The 16654-nt window shown below is 42.5% G+C and overlaps 1 protein-coding gene across 1 annotated transcript in view; it reads left to right on the top strand.

The window, feature by feature from the left end:
• FAT4 (FAT atypical cadherin 4) overlaps positions 1–16654 on the top strand; it is a 245383-nt gene that overhangs the window by 210118 nt on the left and 18611 nt on the right. The window contains exon 11 of the mRNA XM_056563751.1: positions 8282–8589. Within this exon, the coding sequence (XP_056419726.1) occupies positions 8282–8589 (308 nt within the window). The remainder of the gene's footprint in view (positions 1–8281; positions 8590–16654) is intronic.

The raw sequence follows: 16654 nt of genomic DNA, 5'->3' as shown, positions 1-16654 counted from the left end.
TTGTCTTCCATTTTGGAATGGGAGAAATACCTTGTGAAAAGCTAAAAACGTTTCCCATGCATAAACTCGTATTGGGCCTCATTTACTAAGCTGAAACTGACCAGTTTTTGTCAGGTTATTTTGGTGCAGAGTGTCTGTGACATGTCTTTGCCAGTCTGCGCCAGTGTGCGACAGTATGCACCTGGAAAATCCATCAAACCCGACATTGCACTATGAAAAGCCGAAAAAGGGGCATGGTCTGTCACAAAGGGACCATGGCCGGTCCAAAAGGGGGCATGGTTTCACAACCTGACCGATTTACTATTGAATTCACAGAAAATGCTGTGGATAAATGACTGGAAATTTCTACCTAGAAAAATCTAGTCAGAAAATGTTCCTGACTTTTCCCAATAGTAAATAGAGAGGAATCCTTCATGCCTGAAACAACATTTCCCAATAGTAAAAACCCGACACTCTTAGTAAATGAGGCCCATTATGGCAATGAAGATGCAAAGCTATTTACCAAACCATTCAATTCCCATTAACAAATGGGCCAATATGTAAAACTGCTGTGGAAATTTCTATTTAATATAGGTATTCTGTTATTAACAGCTCAAGGTCAGAATATGGGTCCCCTGAGACAGATTATGGGGATCAGGATCTGAGCTCATACAGACAGCTCCTATCTTTAAATGCAGGAAGAACAGTTACAGGGAACTTTTTTATTCAGTCCTTCTCATTATTTCGGTTGAGACATTATGGTCCTCTAGAGGTGAAAGTTCCAGGGTATATGGTTATTATCAGCAAGTAAGGGGGTACTGCTATTATCTCAACACAAGACAAGACAAGACAAATGACATGTGCAACATGTGTAAATACATGACCAAGGCTGCCTGTGTTTATATCAGATAAATGTTTATTGTATATGGTAATTATTACTCAGATGTAGATCTGGATAACTTCTGAGCTACAAATTCCTATCTCAGAAAATGTTGAACAAGGTGAACTCAACCATTCAAGGTTTTGTCCACACTTCAAAAGTACAATCGCCGATGAAGTCAGGAAGTTTCAGTATCACCTTTATTGCAGCTCATCTTTAATTTGAAATAATAAGGACTTGGAAGTAGAATATTTGTAGAGTGCCAATAGGATCGCCTGTTGGACAGAAATCAGCTGAGAAAGTCAAAGAAAGTTGTCTTTAAATAATTAGAGCGATGTCTTCATACATCTTGGAAGACATACCCTGTTAAATCACTTGTTTCCACTCTCTTTGAAAGCCAGAGATATATTTTCTCATAAAGCAGTTACCTCATAAGTGTTGGTGTATGCCTTCCAGGTTTTCCATGAGAACACTATCTTATTTATCAGCATAATGATCACTTCAGCTTGGAAAAATCTAGAGATATACAGTCAATTAGTTATCCTGGAGATGTTATTAAGGTTTTAAGAAACAATGGACTGAACCCAAGATACTTCAACTATATATATATATATATATATATATATATATATATATATATATATATAATTATTATTATTATTATTTTTGATATATATATTTATATATATATATATATATATATATATATATATATATATATATATATATTTCTTATTTATCATTTAAACACAATAAAATCAGATTCCTGGTTCTTTGGTCCTGTTCCCTTAAATAAGCCAGTGTGAATGGTAAAATATATGGGGGGTTTCACAATGTAGACAATTATAAATCAGTATGTGGAAATCCAATAACAAACCCACTGTTGTCCTAAGAGAGTGAATATCAAAAGGATTTACAACACAAGTACAACTAAAAATAGAGCTAGCTATATGATAAACAAAAGATGTAGTAGCTATAAGGGGTTTACTTTAAAAATACATCACAGTTAGGCTGGGTTCACATATTTTGGGCATCCGGCATAGATGATCTCAAGAATAGCTTTAAAAAGGCTCTTAGCCGAAACGATGCATATGTCACTTTATGGTGCAATAAACTTTGACCAAGACCTTTGTGTGGATCATGTCACTGTGGCATGCTGGCAGGTCACCCGCATTGATTAGGGATGGTTCTGTGCTCACTCTTTTCTTTTGACTCAGCCTAGATCTGGATGCAACCGATGCCATAACTGATGACAATGTGCATCAGTTTTCATCAGTTACATGGCTTCCGACGGCCAAGCTGCGTTCCCCTGTCTAGTGCCATCCGGCATTTCCAACCATCCGGCGTCAAAATTGAGAAGCTGAATGATTGTGAACTGTTCCATTCAAATGAATGGGATCAGTTATAGCATCAGTTTCCCTCCGGTGCACGCCAGGGGGATACTATGCTGGACACTGGAAATATGTGAATCCCGCCTTACAGATAGTGATACTGTGGAATACTTTCTTCAATATTTCATATGAAATATGTGTAAATACTACATGTGTTTTTTAAGGCTTTTTAACAATAGGACCTGATAGTTTTGAATTATATTCAATGTATTAGAAAAAAATATAATAATTTGTATGTAGTCACATGCACAGAGATGGGTTTCATTTGTGGGTCTCTTGAGAGAACTTTTTATAAATAAAGCTAGAAAATTTACTCTTTTACCCCATTGAGCTTGTAATTGAACAAGTCCCAAATGGTTCACATTACATCTTGTCAGCAAGACATAGAAACCTCCTTATACAACAGTTTACTTATTGGGCACATGCTGTAGTTTGCCTTAATCCATTGTTTAGACTTTTGACTAAATTAGGCATATTACGTCATTGTAGATCATTTACATGATGCATGATACTATACTACCTTTACTTCTTTATAGTACTAAACATGATCACAGTAGATATTGTACCCCAGATACTGTTAGAAAATGTGGACAATCCAACACTTAAAAGAATGCAGCTTTATTCCAGGCTAGCAGAAGGTACACAAAATCACACCTGCACAGACCACCTGTTCATACCTTGACGCGTTTCAGCTGCATGCGCCCTTTGTCAAAAGAAAGTATTACCCAGATACCTTAGTTTCTTAAATACTCATAATACAGGTGCAAAACATTACAACAATCAATTTGTACCCCAAATACAGCAAACACATGTAAAAAACAATGGCCTATATCAGTTTCTTTTGTGCAATCCTCTTTATGTGAATAATGCCTCGTTCTACTATATGTTTTGATATTTACCATAAATGGAAATATTTCCTTGGTAATTTCCCTATTTAGTTTGGTGCAGTATTCCGGGTTGTATATTCAGCCTATCTAACAAAGTATAGCAATATATTTTCTTGTGAAAGATAACCCAGACCTCTACATGTCCAGATGATTCTTCTTTCAAATTTTAACTAGAATATTTGATACAGTTCACAAAAATTTATAAGAGGAGGATTTGAGGTTTAATAGGGCTACATAAAAAGGTAAGCCAACTTCCCTAAACTTGTGTGTATCATTAAAACATACTTTTTTTTGGATAATACACAAAAGAAAAGATCAGGCGCAACAAATTTATATGAAAAATGAAGCAGCTTCAACTCTCTGGCCTGAAATTCTTCCATTGGTTTTCATGTGAAAGTAAGCTTAAAATTCCAGGAGGAATGAAAGGCACAAGATGATAAATGAAGTGAAAGAAACTACGTTTGACTTACATACAAGGGAAATAAAAACTATAATACCTGCTTAGTAAAGATGTCTCTTGTACATGACTATGTACAGTCAGTGGTTATAGTTATCGGTGTAACAATGAAGTATCCTTCGAAATAATTCTAACACTTATTTCTTTGGGAGGTTACTGTAAAATGAAGTCGGTAGCACTGAGTACTGTAGGTGTAGACCCGTGTTTTCCAACCAGTGTGCCTCCAGCTGTTGAAAAACTACAACTCCCAGCATGCCTGGACAGCCTTTGGGAGTTGTTATTTTGCAACAGATGGAGGCACACTGGTTGGCAAACACAAACCTAGACACCTGACACAAACAATTAGACTCTTTGGTAGTCCACTCGACACTGTCTATGGAATGAAAATCGTTCTGCTATATTGACTGTTTAGGGACATTATTACATTTTGGGGACTGTAAGAAAAATATTGAGGTGCTAGAAATCATACCCAAAGAAACCATAGAAAAGTGTCAAAAAAATTTGTTAAGTACACTCCTATGTCAGGAGAAAAAAAAAGAACTGACAAGAGACACCAAACTTACAAAAAGATTTATAACACCTAAAAAAGCTCCCATAAAGCCAGATACTAAACCAGATCAGATGAGATCACTTAAAGATTAGGATCCTCCAAAGCAACACACCAAATAAATATTAGAGGCCTAGAAATCAGAACTAATAATAATACAAATAATAAATATGCAGACGGCAAGACACTAACATAATTATCAAAAATACGCCAAAGTGCAAAATCCAAGATGGGGACAAAATAAAGTACTAGAGTGCAATAAGCCAACAAATCCTAATTTTAGAATATAACGGTTTAGAAGAGAATAATTCAATAGAAACATCAGTAAGGGAATATAAATCAATTCCTCCTAGACATACTATTAGGTGTAAAAAATGTCAAAGAACCACATTCATTTCTAATGCTCACCATACATTCTACAGCATCTGCCCCAGAAAAGGACCATCCAGTGCATGTAAGACAAATGTCCCACATAAAATTTGGGAGAGTGGATGATTACTTTAACAGGGAATCAATGTTGCCCAACCTCTCATTAGGTTTACTAGGATGCCAACAAGTAACAATAAGCATATGGGACTGCTAAACCTCCTTTTTTAAATCAACTGGTGGCAGAAAGTTAAACAGATTAGTGGTTTTCTTTTCTGTCTGACCACAGTGCTCTCTGCTGACACCTCTGTCCGTGTCAGGAACTGTCCAGAGCCAGATAGGTTTTCTATGGGGATTTGCTCCTGCTCTGGACAGTTCCTGACATGGACAGAGGTGTCGGCAGAGAGCACTGTGGTCAGACAGAAAGGAAAGTCAAAAAAGCTGCAGCTGATAAGTACTGAAAGAATTACGTTTTTTAAATAGAAATAATTTACAAATCTTTTTAAATTTCTGGCACCAGTTTATTAAAAAGATTAATTTTCCAGTGCAGGCAGGGGGCTAAATTTAACTCCTCAAAAACTTTAACATCTTTAGAAACAAAAATCACTATGTGGTGGAGGCAGAGAGTCGAGTAGAAGCAATGCAGACTTATTTTTCATAATTTTTTTTCAATATTTTTCATTTTCTTTTTTGGATGTGCTGCTTCTATTTGGACTATATATATATATATATATATATATATATATATATATATATATATATATATATACCGTATTTATCGGCGTATAACACGCACTTTTTAGGCTAAAATTTTTAGCCTAAAGTCTGTGTGCGTGTTATACGCCGATACACCCCCAGGAAAGGCAGGGGGAGAGAGGCCGTCGCTGCCCGCTTCTCTCCCCCTGCCTTTCCTGGGGTCTAGAGCGCTGCTGTCGGCCCTTTTCACCCCCTGGTTATCGGCGCCGCTGCCCGTTCTGTCCCCCTGACTATCGGTGCCGGCGCCGATAGCCAGGGAGAGAGAAGCGGCGCCGACAGCCAGGGGGAGAGAAGGGGCAGCGGCACCCATTGCCTCCCCCCATCCCCGGTGGCATAATTACCTGAGTCGGGTCCGCGCTGCTCCAGGCCTCCGTCGTGCGTCCCCGGTGTCATTGCTATGCGCTGAACGGCGCGGCGCATGACGTCAGAGCGCTGCGCCGTGCATAGCAACGACGCTGGGGACGCACGACGGAGGCCTGGAGCAGCGCGGACCCGACTCAGGTAATTATGCCACCGGGGATGGGGGGAGGCAACGGGGCAGCGGCGCCCGCAATGGGTGCCGCTGCCCCTTCTCTCCCCCTGGCTGTCGGCGCCGCTTCTCTCCCCCTGGCTATCGGCGCCGGCACCGATAGTCAGGGGGACAGAACGGGCAGCGGCGCCGATAACCAGGGGGTGAAAAGGGCCGACAGCAGCGCTCTAGACCCCAGGATAGGCAGGGGGAGAGAAGCGGGCAGCGACGGCCTCTCTCCCCCTGCCTTTCCTGGGGGTATATCGGGGTATACACGCGCACACACGCACCCTCATTTTATCATGGATATTTGGGTAAAAAACTTTTTTTACCCAAATATCCTTGGTAAAATGAGGGTGCGTGTTATAGGCCGGTGCGTGGTATACCCCGATAAATACGGTATATATATATATATATATATATATATATATATATATATATGTATGTATTGCTTAAACAGGGGGCTTAATAAATAAATAAATAAATAAAGCAATTAAAATATATCTGCATGTATTTTTTTTTTAATAAGGACTTCTGTAAGGAAAAAAAAAAACACTATTACCATATACTCATGAAACACTTCAACCAATGGTTTAATAAATAATGTGGAAAAGAGTTGAGACAGACATTCCAAAGAGGTCATTCATCTTCATAGATGCAATAGGGTCTGCATTGAAAATAGACATCCATTTTACACAATTCTCCTTGAATCTAAAATTCTTTAGAACCTCCATCAAAAGGGTTACTCAAAGGCCCTTGAAGTGTCTTGAGACTAAATAGCCCTATTCTGCATATTATTTGGAGTTGCCTATAAATTCTGAAAAAATCTTCTAATATTAACACAAAAAAAGTTTGTTTGAGCCACCTTAAGGCTAAGTTTCCACTTGGTTTTTTTTCTGGCAGTTTTCTGGAAAACTGCCACTGCAGTTTTTGAGCCAAAGCCAGTATGTGTATACTGCAGTGTATTCAAAAGGAATAGGACATATAAAGGAAGGACTTATACTTCTCCTCCCTTATGGATCCACTTCTGACTTTGGCTCAAAAACTGCAGTGGCAGTTTTCCGAAAAACTGCCAGAAAAATAACCAAGGGGAAACTTAGCCGAAGGACACCACCCATTTTGGACTTGAGGACACTTCCATTTTTAATTTTTTCCCTCTCCCCTTAAAGAAACATAACTTTTATACAATTTTACACAGTGCACTTCACAATATAACTAACATGCTGAAAAAAAGAGTTCAGTTCATTTAGGCAACTATCCAAAAAACTAAAAATATTTAACACCTAGGACTAAATTGAAAAAAAAAAAAAAAAATTAAACATGTGAATCATTGTTAATGTCAATTACTAACATTACATAGTCTGAATGACCAGGTATATTAAACTAAATATTTTGGTATACAAGAGTCTTCTTATTCTTGCTTTTAAGTCAGAAGGGCACTTCTTTTTCCAAACATGACACCATCCCAACTCCAACAAAAATGTACCAATCTGAATGACCAAGAAACATTTCCTACTAAGTTTATCTACAAGGACATCCATGTAATGATTAAAGAAACATTGGACATTGCCTTTATTTTACTTAAAAAATAAAAAGATTTATACATTGTATACTTAAAGGGAGGAATAACATGCCATGGGTATTACACATATCATAGATAAAATAAAAAAAATAAAACACTCAACTACAAAGAATAAAAAAAACAATACAACAAACAGATCTCTCTTTTTCTTAAGGTAAAAGCTAAAAGGCGACTGACTTACAGACCAAAGCCAGTACTCTCACTTTAGAATAAGTTGACCACACAGAGTGAGAATAAAATTTTACTTAAAGGGGTACTCCGCCCTTAGACATCTTATTCCCTATCCAAGGATAGGAGATAAGATGTCTGATCACAGGGGTCCTGCTGCTGAGGACCCCCAAGATTTCTCCTGCAGCCCCCTGAGTCATCAGCTCTCCGGAGCTAAGTTTGCTCCGTGGCTGATGACAGGGGTCGGCGGTTCGTGAAGTCATGGTTCCGCCCCCATCATGACATCACGCCCCACCCCCTTAATGCAAGTCTATGGGAGGAGGAGTGGTAACAGTCATATCCCCTCCCATAAACTTGCATTAAGGGGGCGGGGCGGAACGTCATGAGGGGGCAGAGCCATGAAATCACGAACCGCCGATCCCTGTATCGCGAGTCATCAGATCACGCAGCAAACCTAGCTCTGGAGAACTGATGACTGGGGGGGGGCTGCAGGAGAGATTGCGGGGGTCCCTCTGCGATCAGACATCTTATCCCCTATCCTTGGATAGGGGATAAGATGTCACTGGGTGGAGTACCTCTTTAATCATTCTGTAATATATTCACAATGTCCAATACATCCATATATCTCCAGGAGACAATGTATGAATGGGGACAACTTAACAAAAATAAATTGCAATTTTATTACACACTATGAACAGTTTTTGCACAAATCTCTGGAAATGGACTTTAGCAACTACATTTTTTTTTTCTCATTCTTTAGGCGTTTTTGGAAAACACTGTGAATTAAACAGCTATGGGTTTGAAGAACTATCCTACATGGAGTTTCCCAGTTTGGATCCCAACAATAATTATATTTACATAAAGTTTTCTACTATTAAAGTCAATGCCTTGCTATTGTATAATTATGACAACCATACTGGCGATACAGCTGAGTTTCTTGCTCTGGAGATAGTGGAAGAAAGACTGAGGTTCTCCTATAACCTTGGTGGTGGAACGTACAAACTCACTACCATGAAGAAAGTATCGGATGGACATTTCCATACAGTGATTGCTCGCAGAGCTGGGATGGTAAGTTTATTTTCAACTATTATTAGTGTTTCACATACATTTGCATTTGGGATGAGAATTAATTTATTGTTGTTATTTTTTTTTTTTTATATCTTTAATACTTTTATTAGAAGATAGATTAATAGTGTAGATGTGTATAGTAGAAAGATGATTAAGATGGATAGATGATAGATAGATAATTTGTCTTTGAACATTTCTTTCACTAGTAGTATGTGCTAACTAAAAAATGCAGTTGCGCAAATCAAATGATTGATAACACGATCAGACATACACTATTATTATTCAAACATGTCATGTACTCTTCACTTAGGTTATGATAATGCTGTTTGTTTAACCTTCCTTAGCAATGTTAACGCTACTTCCAATGTTGTAAGTGAACTTGAGAGCACTACTGAGTTGCAGACATATACATTAGAATGATTATGTTGTCTGGCTCAGATAGGAATGTTCTTTATCGCCATCTTAAGGCTGAGAGAAGAACGGCCTTCCAGCTAGTGTTATTTCGCTTTGAGACAACATACTGCAAAAACAGCCAATGAATTATTTCTACAAACAGAAACCATTAAATAGATGAATAAATAAAATGTAAACATAAATATGTATAGGACCACCTTATCTTTTAGCCATAACAAAGTTATTCTGCTTATAGGTATAAAGGTCTATTATATGTTCATTTAATGCTATAGTTTATATATTTAAAAATGTATTGTTAGTACAATTGTAAACAAATGTTTCATATTGTGCTTCAGCGTGTCTATACAATTTATATGCATAATATAATATATTTAAAACTCATCACTATGATATATAAATGTGTTCAATAAGGAGCAAGTGTCTACCAAGCATCTGGGTCTCATCATTCTGATGTGACCGGGGAAAGTTATTATCACCACTCCCTATGTAGTCGAAGATAATTCCAATATTATTTCCTTTCCAATCCTTAAAATAATGAAGCAGTGTATTTGTAAGGTTTTTATGAATGACACTTTTCATTATTATGAGAATTTCCTCTGTCTTTTTCCAATGCTCAGGGTTTTCATGTATGGTGGCACAGTGGTACACAGCATGGCATTTTCTTTTATTGCATTTGAATATGTGAATTATAAAATGGTTTTTTGACATTTTACTATGCAAAAAATTAGGCTGGCTTTTTTCAGAAACAGCTATGTCCCTATCTATGGGCTGTGTCTGATATTACAATTCAGCCCAATTAACTATAATGGGGCAGAACTGTCATAGCAGGTGTGTTGCTGTTTCTTATAATGACAAATAGACATTTTTTCCAATCTTAGGCAACCCCTTTTAAAGCGTTACTGTCATAAAAAAAAAACATGGACCTGTCAAAATTTTTGATCAGTCGAGGTCTCACTAGAGAGACCCTTACTGATCTCTAGACAGAGTTCGGAGACGTGCACAGCTTTGTGCATCACTCCCCTTCTTCCCACCTGATTCAACTTAGATTGGGCTGCGAGCCAGGCACTTAAGTGCACAGCAGCGAACTTCTCTTGGCCATATTTAGAGAATGGTAGGGGCCTCAGTATGAAACTTTGGTCAAAACATTTGACATGTCAGTCAACATTTTTTAAATGACAGTAATGCTTTAGTGCTACTACTATACAAATGTACAGAAAAAGACTGTTAAATTATTTTTAAGGGGTATTCCAATCTGGTTGTAGTTGTAGTTTATGTAAAGTTATACACGTTTTCAAATAAATGTCATTTTCTAGCTTAATTCCTTTTCTTTTCCCGGATGTTCCTCTCACTTGATTACAGTGAGATGTCTTGGTTACAGACCATCGCTCTGCATGGCAGGAGAGGGAGGTGGGTGGCCGGCAGAAGTACATTGGCTCCCCTGCCTGGTCACCTTATCTGTTTGTTAACATCATCATTGATGGCTCTAGGCACAGACAAAGCTGTCTAAGAGTGCAAGGAGCTGTGACATGATAGTGTGGGGGATGGGAAGTGACAGGGAAACAGCAGAGACGAGTATGTGTGGGACAGGACTGGAGAAAAGCAGTTCAGACCAGCAACTGTGTCTGCATAGAGATGCTGGGCTTAACTGCCAATCTAATTTAAATGTCCTCCGCTCAAACCAGGAAGAAAGCATTGCAATGAGCGCCAACAGCCAGGTGGGAAAACCCCTTTAAGAATTAGCTGCAAAGCACATGGCTAGGCAATCAATAATCTTCATACATTTTTAGGCAAATAAGTTCCCCTAAAGGGAGGGTCCTCAGACAAACAAGAAAAAGATTCTGATGACTTGCTTCTTGTCTATACTGAACATGATAAACTTAGTGTCGGAGAGAAATAATAACAGTCTTATTCTTAGACAATATAAACTGAGACTAGGCAGTTGACAAATGTGCCCAATTAAACTATGGCTCATAATGTTTGGAAATCTGGAACATCTTTACACCATCTATTAGTTGGCTTCATTTTGCCGTTTTTTGCCTATGCTACATCCCTGTGTTAAGCAAGACACTAAAAGTGTCTAAAACACATTGAAAATGTGATTAAAGCCATGTGAGCCAGTATTGTGGTGTAAAATGCACCATATTTTTGTTCAGGACATCATCAATGAGATCTTAAAACATAGTTGTGAATCGTCCCAAAATAATAAATAGATCCCAAGTGTATTGCCTCTAAAGTCATCTCCAATTTGGGTTTATATTTTGCTAAATCTTTGAGGTCCACTATAGTATCATATCCTTGGCCAACAGGAGCTTCCACAATGGCCTCAGTCCACATAAGCTATAGCAATGTCACGATGCCGGCTGGCAGGTAGTGGATCCTCTGTGCCAGAGAGGGATTGGCGTGGACCGTGCTAGAGGATCGGTTCTAAGTCACTACTGGTTTTCACCAGAGCCCGCCGCAAAGCGGGATGGTCTTGCTGCGGCGGTAGTGACCAGGTCGTATCCCCTAGCAACGGCTCAACCTCTCTGGCTGCTGAAGATAGGCGCGGTACAAGGGAGTAGACAGAAGCAAGGTCGGACGTAGCAGAAGGTCGGGGCAGGCAGCAAGGATCGTAGTCAGGGGCAACGGCAGGAGGTCTGGAACACAGGCTAGGAACACACAAGGAAACGCTTTCACTGGCACTAAGGCAACAAGATCCGGCGAGGGAGTGAAGGGGAAGTGAGGTGATATAGGGAAGTGCACAGGTGTAAACACTAATTGGAACCACTGCGCCAATCAGCGGCGCAGTGGCCCTTTAAATCGCAAAGACCCGGCGCGCGCGCGCCCTAGGGAGCGGGGCCGCGCGCGCCGGGACAGAACTGACGGAGAGCGAGTCAGGTACGGGAGCCGGGGTGCGCATCGCGAGCGGGCGCTACCCGCATCGCGAATCGCATCCCGGCCAGAGGCGGTATCGCAGCGCCCCGGGTCCGTGGAACCGAGCGGAGCGCTGCAGTGAGAGGAGTGTAGCGAGCGCTCCGGGGAGGAGCGGGGACCCGGAGCGCTCGGCGTAACAGTACCCCCCCCCTTGGGTCTCCCCCTCTTCTTGGAGCCTGAGAACCTGAGGACCAGACTTTTGTCCAGGATATTGTCCTCAGGTTCCCAGGACCTCTCTTCTGGACCACAACCCTCCCAATCCACTAAAAAGAAGGTTTTCCCTCTGACCTTTTTAGATGCTAAAATTTCTTTGACGGAGAAGATGTCCGAGGAGCCGGAGACAGGAGTGGGGGGAACAGATTTGGGAGAGAAACGGTTAATGATAAGTGGTTTAAGAAGAGAAACATGAAAGGCATTAGGAATACGAAGAGAAGGAGGAAGAAGAAGTTTGTAAGAGACAGGATTAATCTGGCGCAAAACCTTGAAAGGACCAAGATAGCGTGGTCCCAACTTATAGCTAGGGACACGGAAGCGGACATATTTGGCGGAGAGCCATACCTTGTCTCCAGGGGAAAAAATGGGAGGAGCTCTTCTTATCTTATCCGCGAATCTCTTCATGCGTGAAGAAGCCTGTAAGAGAGAATTTTGGGTCTCTCTCCATATGATGGAAAGATCACGAGAAATTTCATCCACAGCGGGCAGACCAGAGGGCAAGGGGGTAGGGAGGGGGGGAAGAGGGTGACGGCCGTACACCACGAAAAACGGGGATTTGGAGGAAGATTCAGAGATTCTGAAATTATACGAGAATTCGGCCCAAGGTAGAAGATCTGCCCAGTCATCCTGGCGGGAGGAAACAAAATGTCGTAAATAGTCACCCAAGATCTGGTTAATTCTTTCTACTTGTCCATTGGATTGAGGATGGTATGCAGAAGAAAAATTTAATTTAATCTTGAGTTGTTTACAGAGAGCCCTCCAGAATTTAGACACAAATTGGACGCCTCTATCCGAGACGATCTGCGTAGGCAACCCGTGAAGACGAAAAATGTGTACAAAAAATTGTTTAGCCAACTGAGGCGCTGAAGGAAGACCAGGAAGAGGGATGAAATGCGCCATTTTGGAGAATCGATCAACGACCACCCAAATAACAGTGTTGCCATGGGATGGGGGTAAGTCAGTAATAAAATCCATACCAATCAGAGACCAAGGTTGTTCGGGGACAGGCAGAGGAAGAAGAAAACCAGCGGGCTTCTGGCGAGGAGTCTTATCCCGGGCACAGATAGTGCAGGCTCGCACAAAGTCCACCACATCAGTCTCTAGAGTCGGCCACCAATAGAAGCGAGAGATGAGTTGCACAGATTTCTTGATGCCCGCATGACCTGCGAGATGGGAGGAGTGACCCCATTTGAGGATTCCGAGACGTTGGCGTGGAGAAACAAAGGTCTTTCCTGGAGGAGTTTGCCTGATGGAGGCTAGAGAAGTGGAAATCAGGCAGTCAGGAGGAATGATGTGTTGCGGAGAGAGTTCAATTTCAGAAGCATCCGAGGAACGAGAGAGAGCATCGGCCCTAATGTTCTTATCAGCAGGCCGAAAGTGAATTTCAAAATTAAATCGGGCAAAGAACAGAGACCACCTGGCCTGACGAGGATTCAGCCGTTGGGCAGACTGGAGGTAGGAGAGGTTCTTGTGATCGGTGTAAATAATAACTGGGAATCTTGATCCCTCCAGCAGATGTCTCCATTCCTCAAGTGCTAATTTAATGGCAAGAAGCTCTTGATCCCCGATGGAGTAGTTCCTCTCCGCCGGAGAGAAGGTCCTAGAAAAAAAACCACAAGTAACAGCATGCCCGGAAGAGTTTTTTTGTAGAAGGACAGCTCCAGCTCCCACTGAGGAGGCATCAACCTCCAATAGGAAGGGTTTAGATGGGTCAGGTCTGGAGAGCACGGGAGCCGAAGAGAAGGCAGACTTGAGTCGTTTAAAGGCGTCTTCCGCTTGAGGAGGCCAAGACTTGGGATCGGCATTTTTTTTGGTTAAAGCCACAATAGGAGCCACAATGGTAGAAAAATGTGGAATAAATTGCCTGTAATAATTGGCGAACCCCAAAAAACGTTGGATGGCACGGAGTCCGGAGGGGCGTGGCCAATCTAAGACGGCAGAAAGTTTATCTGGGTCCATTTGTAGTCCCTGGCCAGAGACCAAGTATCCTAGAAAAGGAAGAGATTGGCATTCAAACAGACATTTCTCAATTTTAGCATAGAGTTGATTGTCACGAAGTCTCTGAAGAACCATACGGACATGCTGGCGGTGTTCTTCTAGATTGGCCGAAAAAATTAGGATATCATCAAGATATACAACAACACAGGAGTATAACAGATCACGAAAAATTTCATTAACAAAGTCTTGGAAGACAGCAGGGGCGTTGCACAGGCCAAAGGGCATGACCAGATACTCAAAGTGTCCATCTCTGGTGTTAAATGCTGTTTTCCACTCATCCCCCTCTCTGATGCGGATGAGGTTATAGGCGCCTCTTAAGTCCAATTTAGTAAAGATGTGGGCACCTTGGAGGCGATCAAAGAGTTCAGAGATGAGGGGTAAGGGGTAGCGGTTCTTAACCGTGATTTTATTAAGTCCGCGGTAGTCAATGCAAGGACGTAGAGAGCCATCTTTTTTGGACACAAAGAAAAATCCGGCTCCGGCAGGAGAGGAGGATTTACGGATAAAGCCCTTTTTTAGATTCTCCTGGACGTATTCAGACATGGCAAGAGTCTCTGGGGCAGAGAGAGGATAAATTCTGCCCCGGGGTGGAGTAGTGCCCGGGAGGAGGTCGATAGGACAATCATAAGGCCTGTGAGGAGGTAGAGTCTCCGCTTGTTTTTTGCAGAAAACATCCGCGAAGTCCATATAGGCCTTAGGGAGACCGGTTACTGGAGGAAGCACAGAGTCACGGCAAGGGTTACTGGGAACCGGTTTTAGACAGTCCTTGGAACAAGAGGGCCCCCAACTCTTGATCTCCCCAGTGGACCAATCCAGGGTTGGGGAATGAAGTTGAAGCCAGGGAAGTCCAAGGAGAATTTCCGAGGAGCAATTGGGGAGGACCAAAAGTTCAATCCTCTCTTGATGAGATCCGATGCTCATTAGAAGGGGCTCCGTGCGGAAACGTATGGAACAGTCCAACCTTTCATTGTTTATACAATTGATGTAAAGGGGTCTGGTGAGACTGGTCACTGGGATGTTGAACCTGTTGACGAGAGAGGCCAAAATAAAGTTTCCTGCAGATCCAGAGTCCAATAAGGCCACAGAAGAGAAGGAGAAGGCAGAGGCAGACATCCGCACAGGCACAGTAAGACGTGGAGAAGCAGAGTAGACATCAAGGATTGTCTCACCTTTGTGCGGAGTCAGCGTACGTTTTTCCAGGCGGGGAGGGCGGATAGGACAATCCCTCAGGAAGTGTTCGGTACTAGCACAGTACAGGCAGAGGTTCTCCATACGGCGTCGTGTCCTCTCTTGAGATGTCAGGCGAGACCGGTCGACCTGCATAGCCTCCACGGCGGGAGGCACAGGAACAGATTGCAGGGAACCAGAGGAGAGAGGAGCCGAGGAGAAGAAACGCCTCGTGCGAACAGAGTCCATATCTTGGCGGAGCTCCTGACGCCTTTCGGAAAAACGCATGTCAATGCGAGTGGCTAGGTGAATAAGTTCATGAAGATTAGCAGGCATTTCTCGTGCGGCCAGAACATCTTTAATGTTGCTGGATAGGCCTTTTTTAAAGGTCGCGCAGAGGGCCTCATTGTTCCAGGATAATTCAGAAGCAAGTGTACGGAATTGTACGGCATACTCGCCAACGGAAGAATTACCCTGGACCAGGTTCAACAGGGCAGTCTCAGCAGAAGAGGCTCGGGCAGGTTCCTCAAAGACACTTCGAATTTCCGAGAAGAAGGAGTGTACAGAGGCAGTGACGGGGTCATTGCGGTCCCAGAGCGGCGTGGCCCAAGCCAGGGCTTTTCCAGACAGCAGGCTGACTACGAAAGCCACCTTAGACCTTTCAGTGGGGAACTGGTCCGACATCATCTCCAAGTGTAATGAACATTGGGAAAGGAAGCCACGGCAAAACTTAGAGTCCCCATCAAATTTATCCGGTAAGGATAGTCGTAGTCCAGAAGCGGCCACTCGCTGCGGAGGAGGTACAGGAGCTGGCGGAGGAGATGATTGCTGGAGCTGTGGTAGTAACTGTTGTAGCATAACAGTCAGTTGAGACAGCTGTTGGCCTTGTTGCGCTATCTGTTGTGACTGCTGGGCGACCACCGTGGTGAGGTCAGCGACAACTGGCAGAGGAACTTCAGCGGGATCCATGGCCGGATCTACTGTCACGATGCCGGCTGGCAGGTAGTGGATCCTCTGTGCCAGAGAGGGATTGGCGTGGACCGTGCTAGAGGATCGGTTCTAAGTCACTACTGGTTTTCACCAGAGCCCGCCGCAAAGCGGGATGGTCTTGCTGCGGCGGTAGTGACCAGGTCGTATCCCCTAGCAACGGCTCAACCTCTCTGGCTGCTGAAGATAGGCGCGGTACAAGGGAGTAGACAGAAGCAAGGTCGGACGTAGCAGAAGGTCGGGGCAGGCAGCAAGGATCGTAGTCAGGGGCAACGGCAGGAGGTCTGGAACACAGGCTAGGAACACACAAGGAAACGCTTTCACTGGCACTAAGGCAACAAGATCCGGCGAGGGAGTGAAGGGGAAGTGAGGT

The sequence above is a fragment of the Hyla sarda genome, chromosome 1 (assembly GCF_029499605.1).
Source record: "Hyla sarda isolate aHylSar1 chromosome 1, aHylSar1.hap1, whole genome shotgun sequence".
NCBI lineage: Eukaryota > Metazoa > Chordata > Amphibia > Anura > Hylidae > Hyla > Hyla sarda.
Note: the sequence above shows the minus strand (reverse complement) of the source record. Positions and strands in the feature narration are given on the sequence as shown.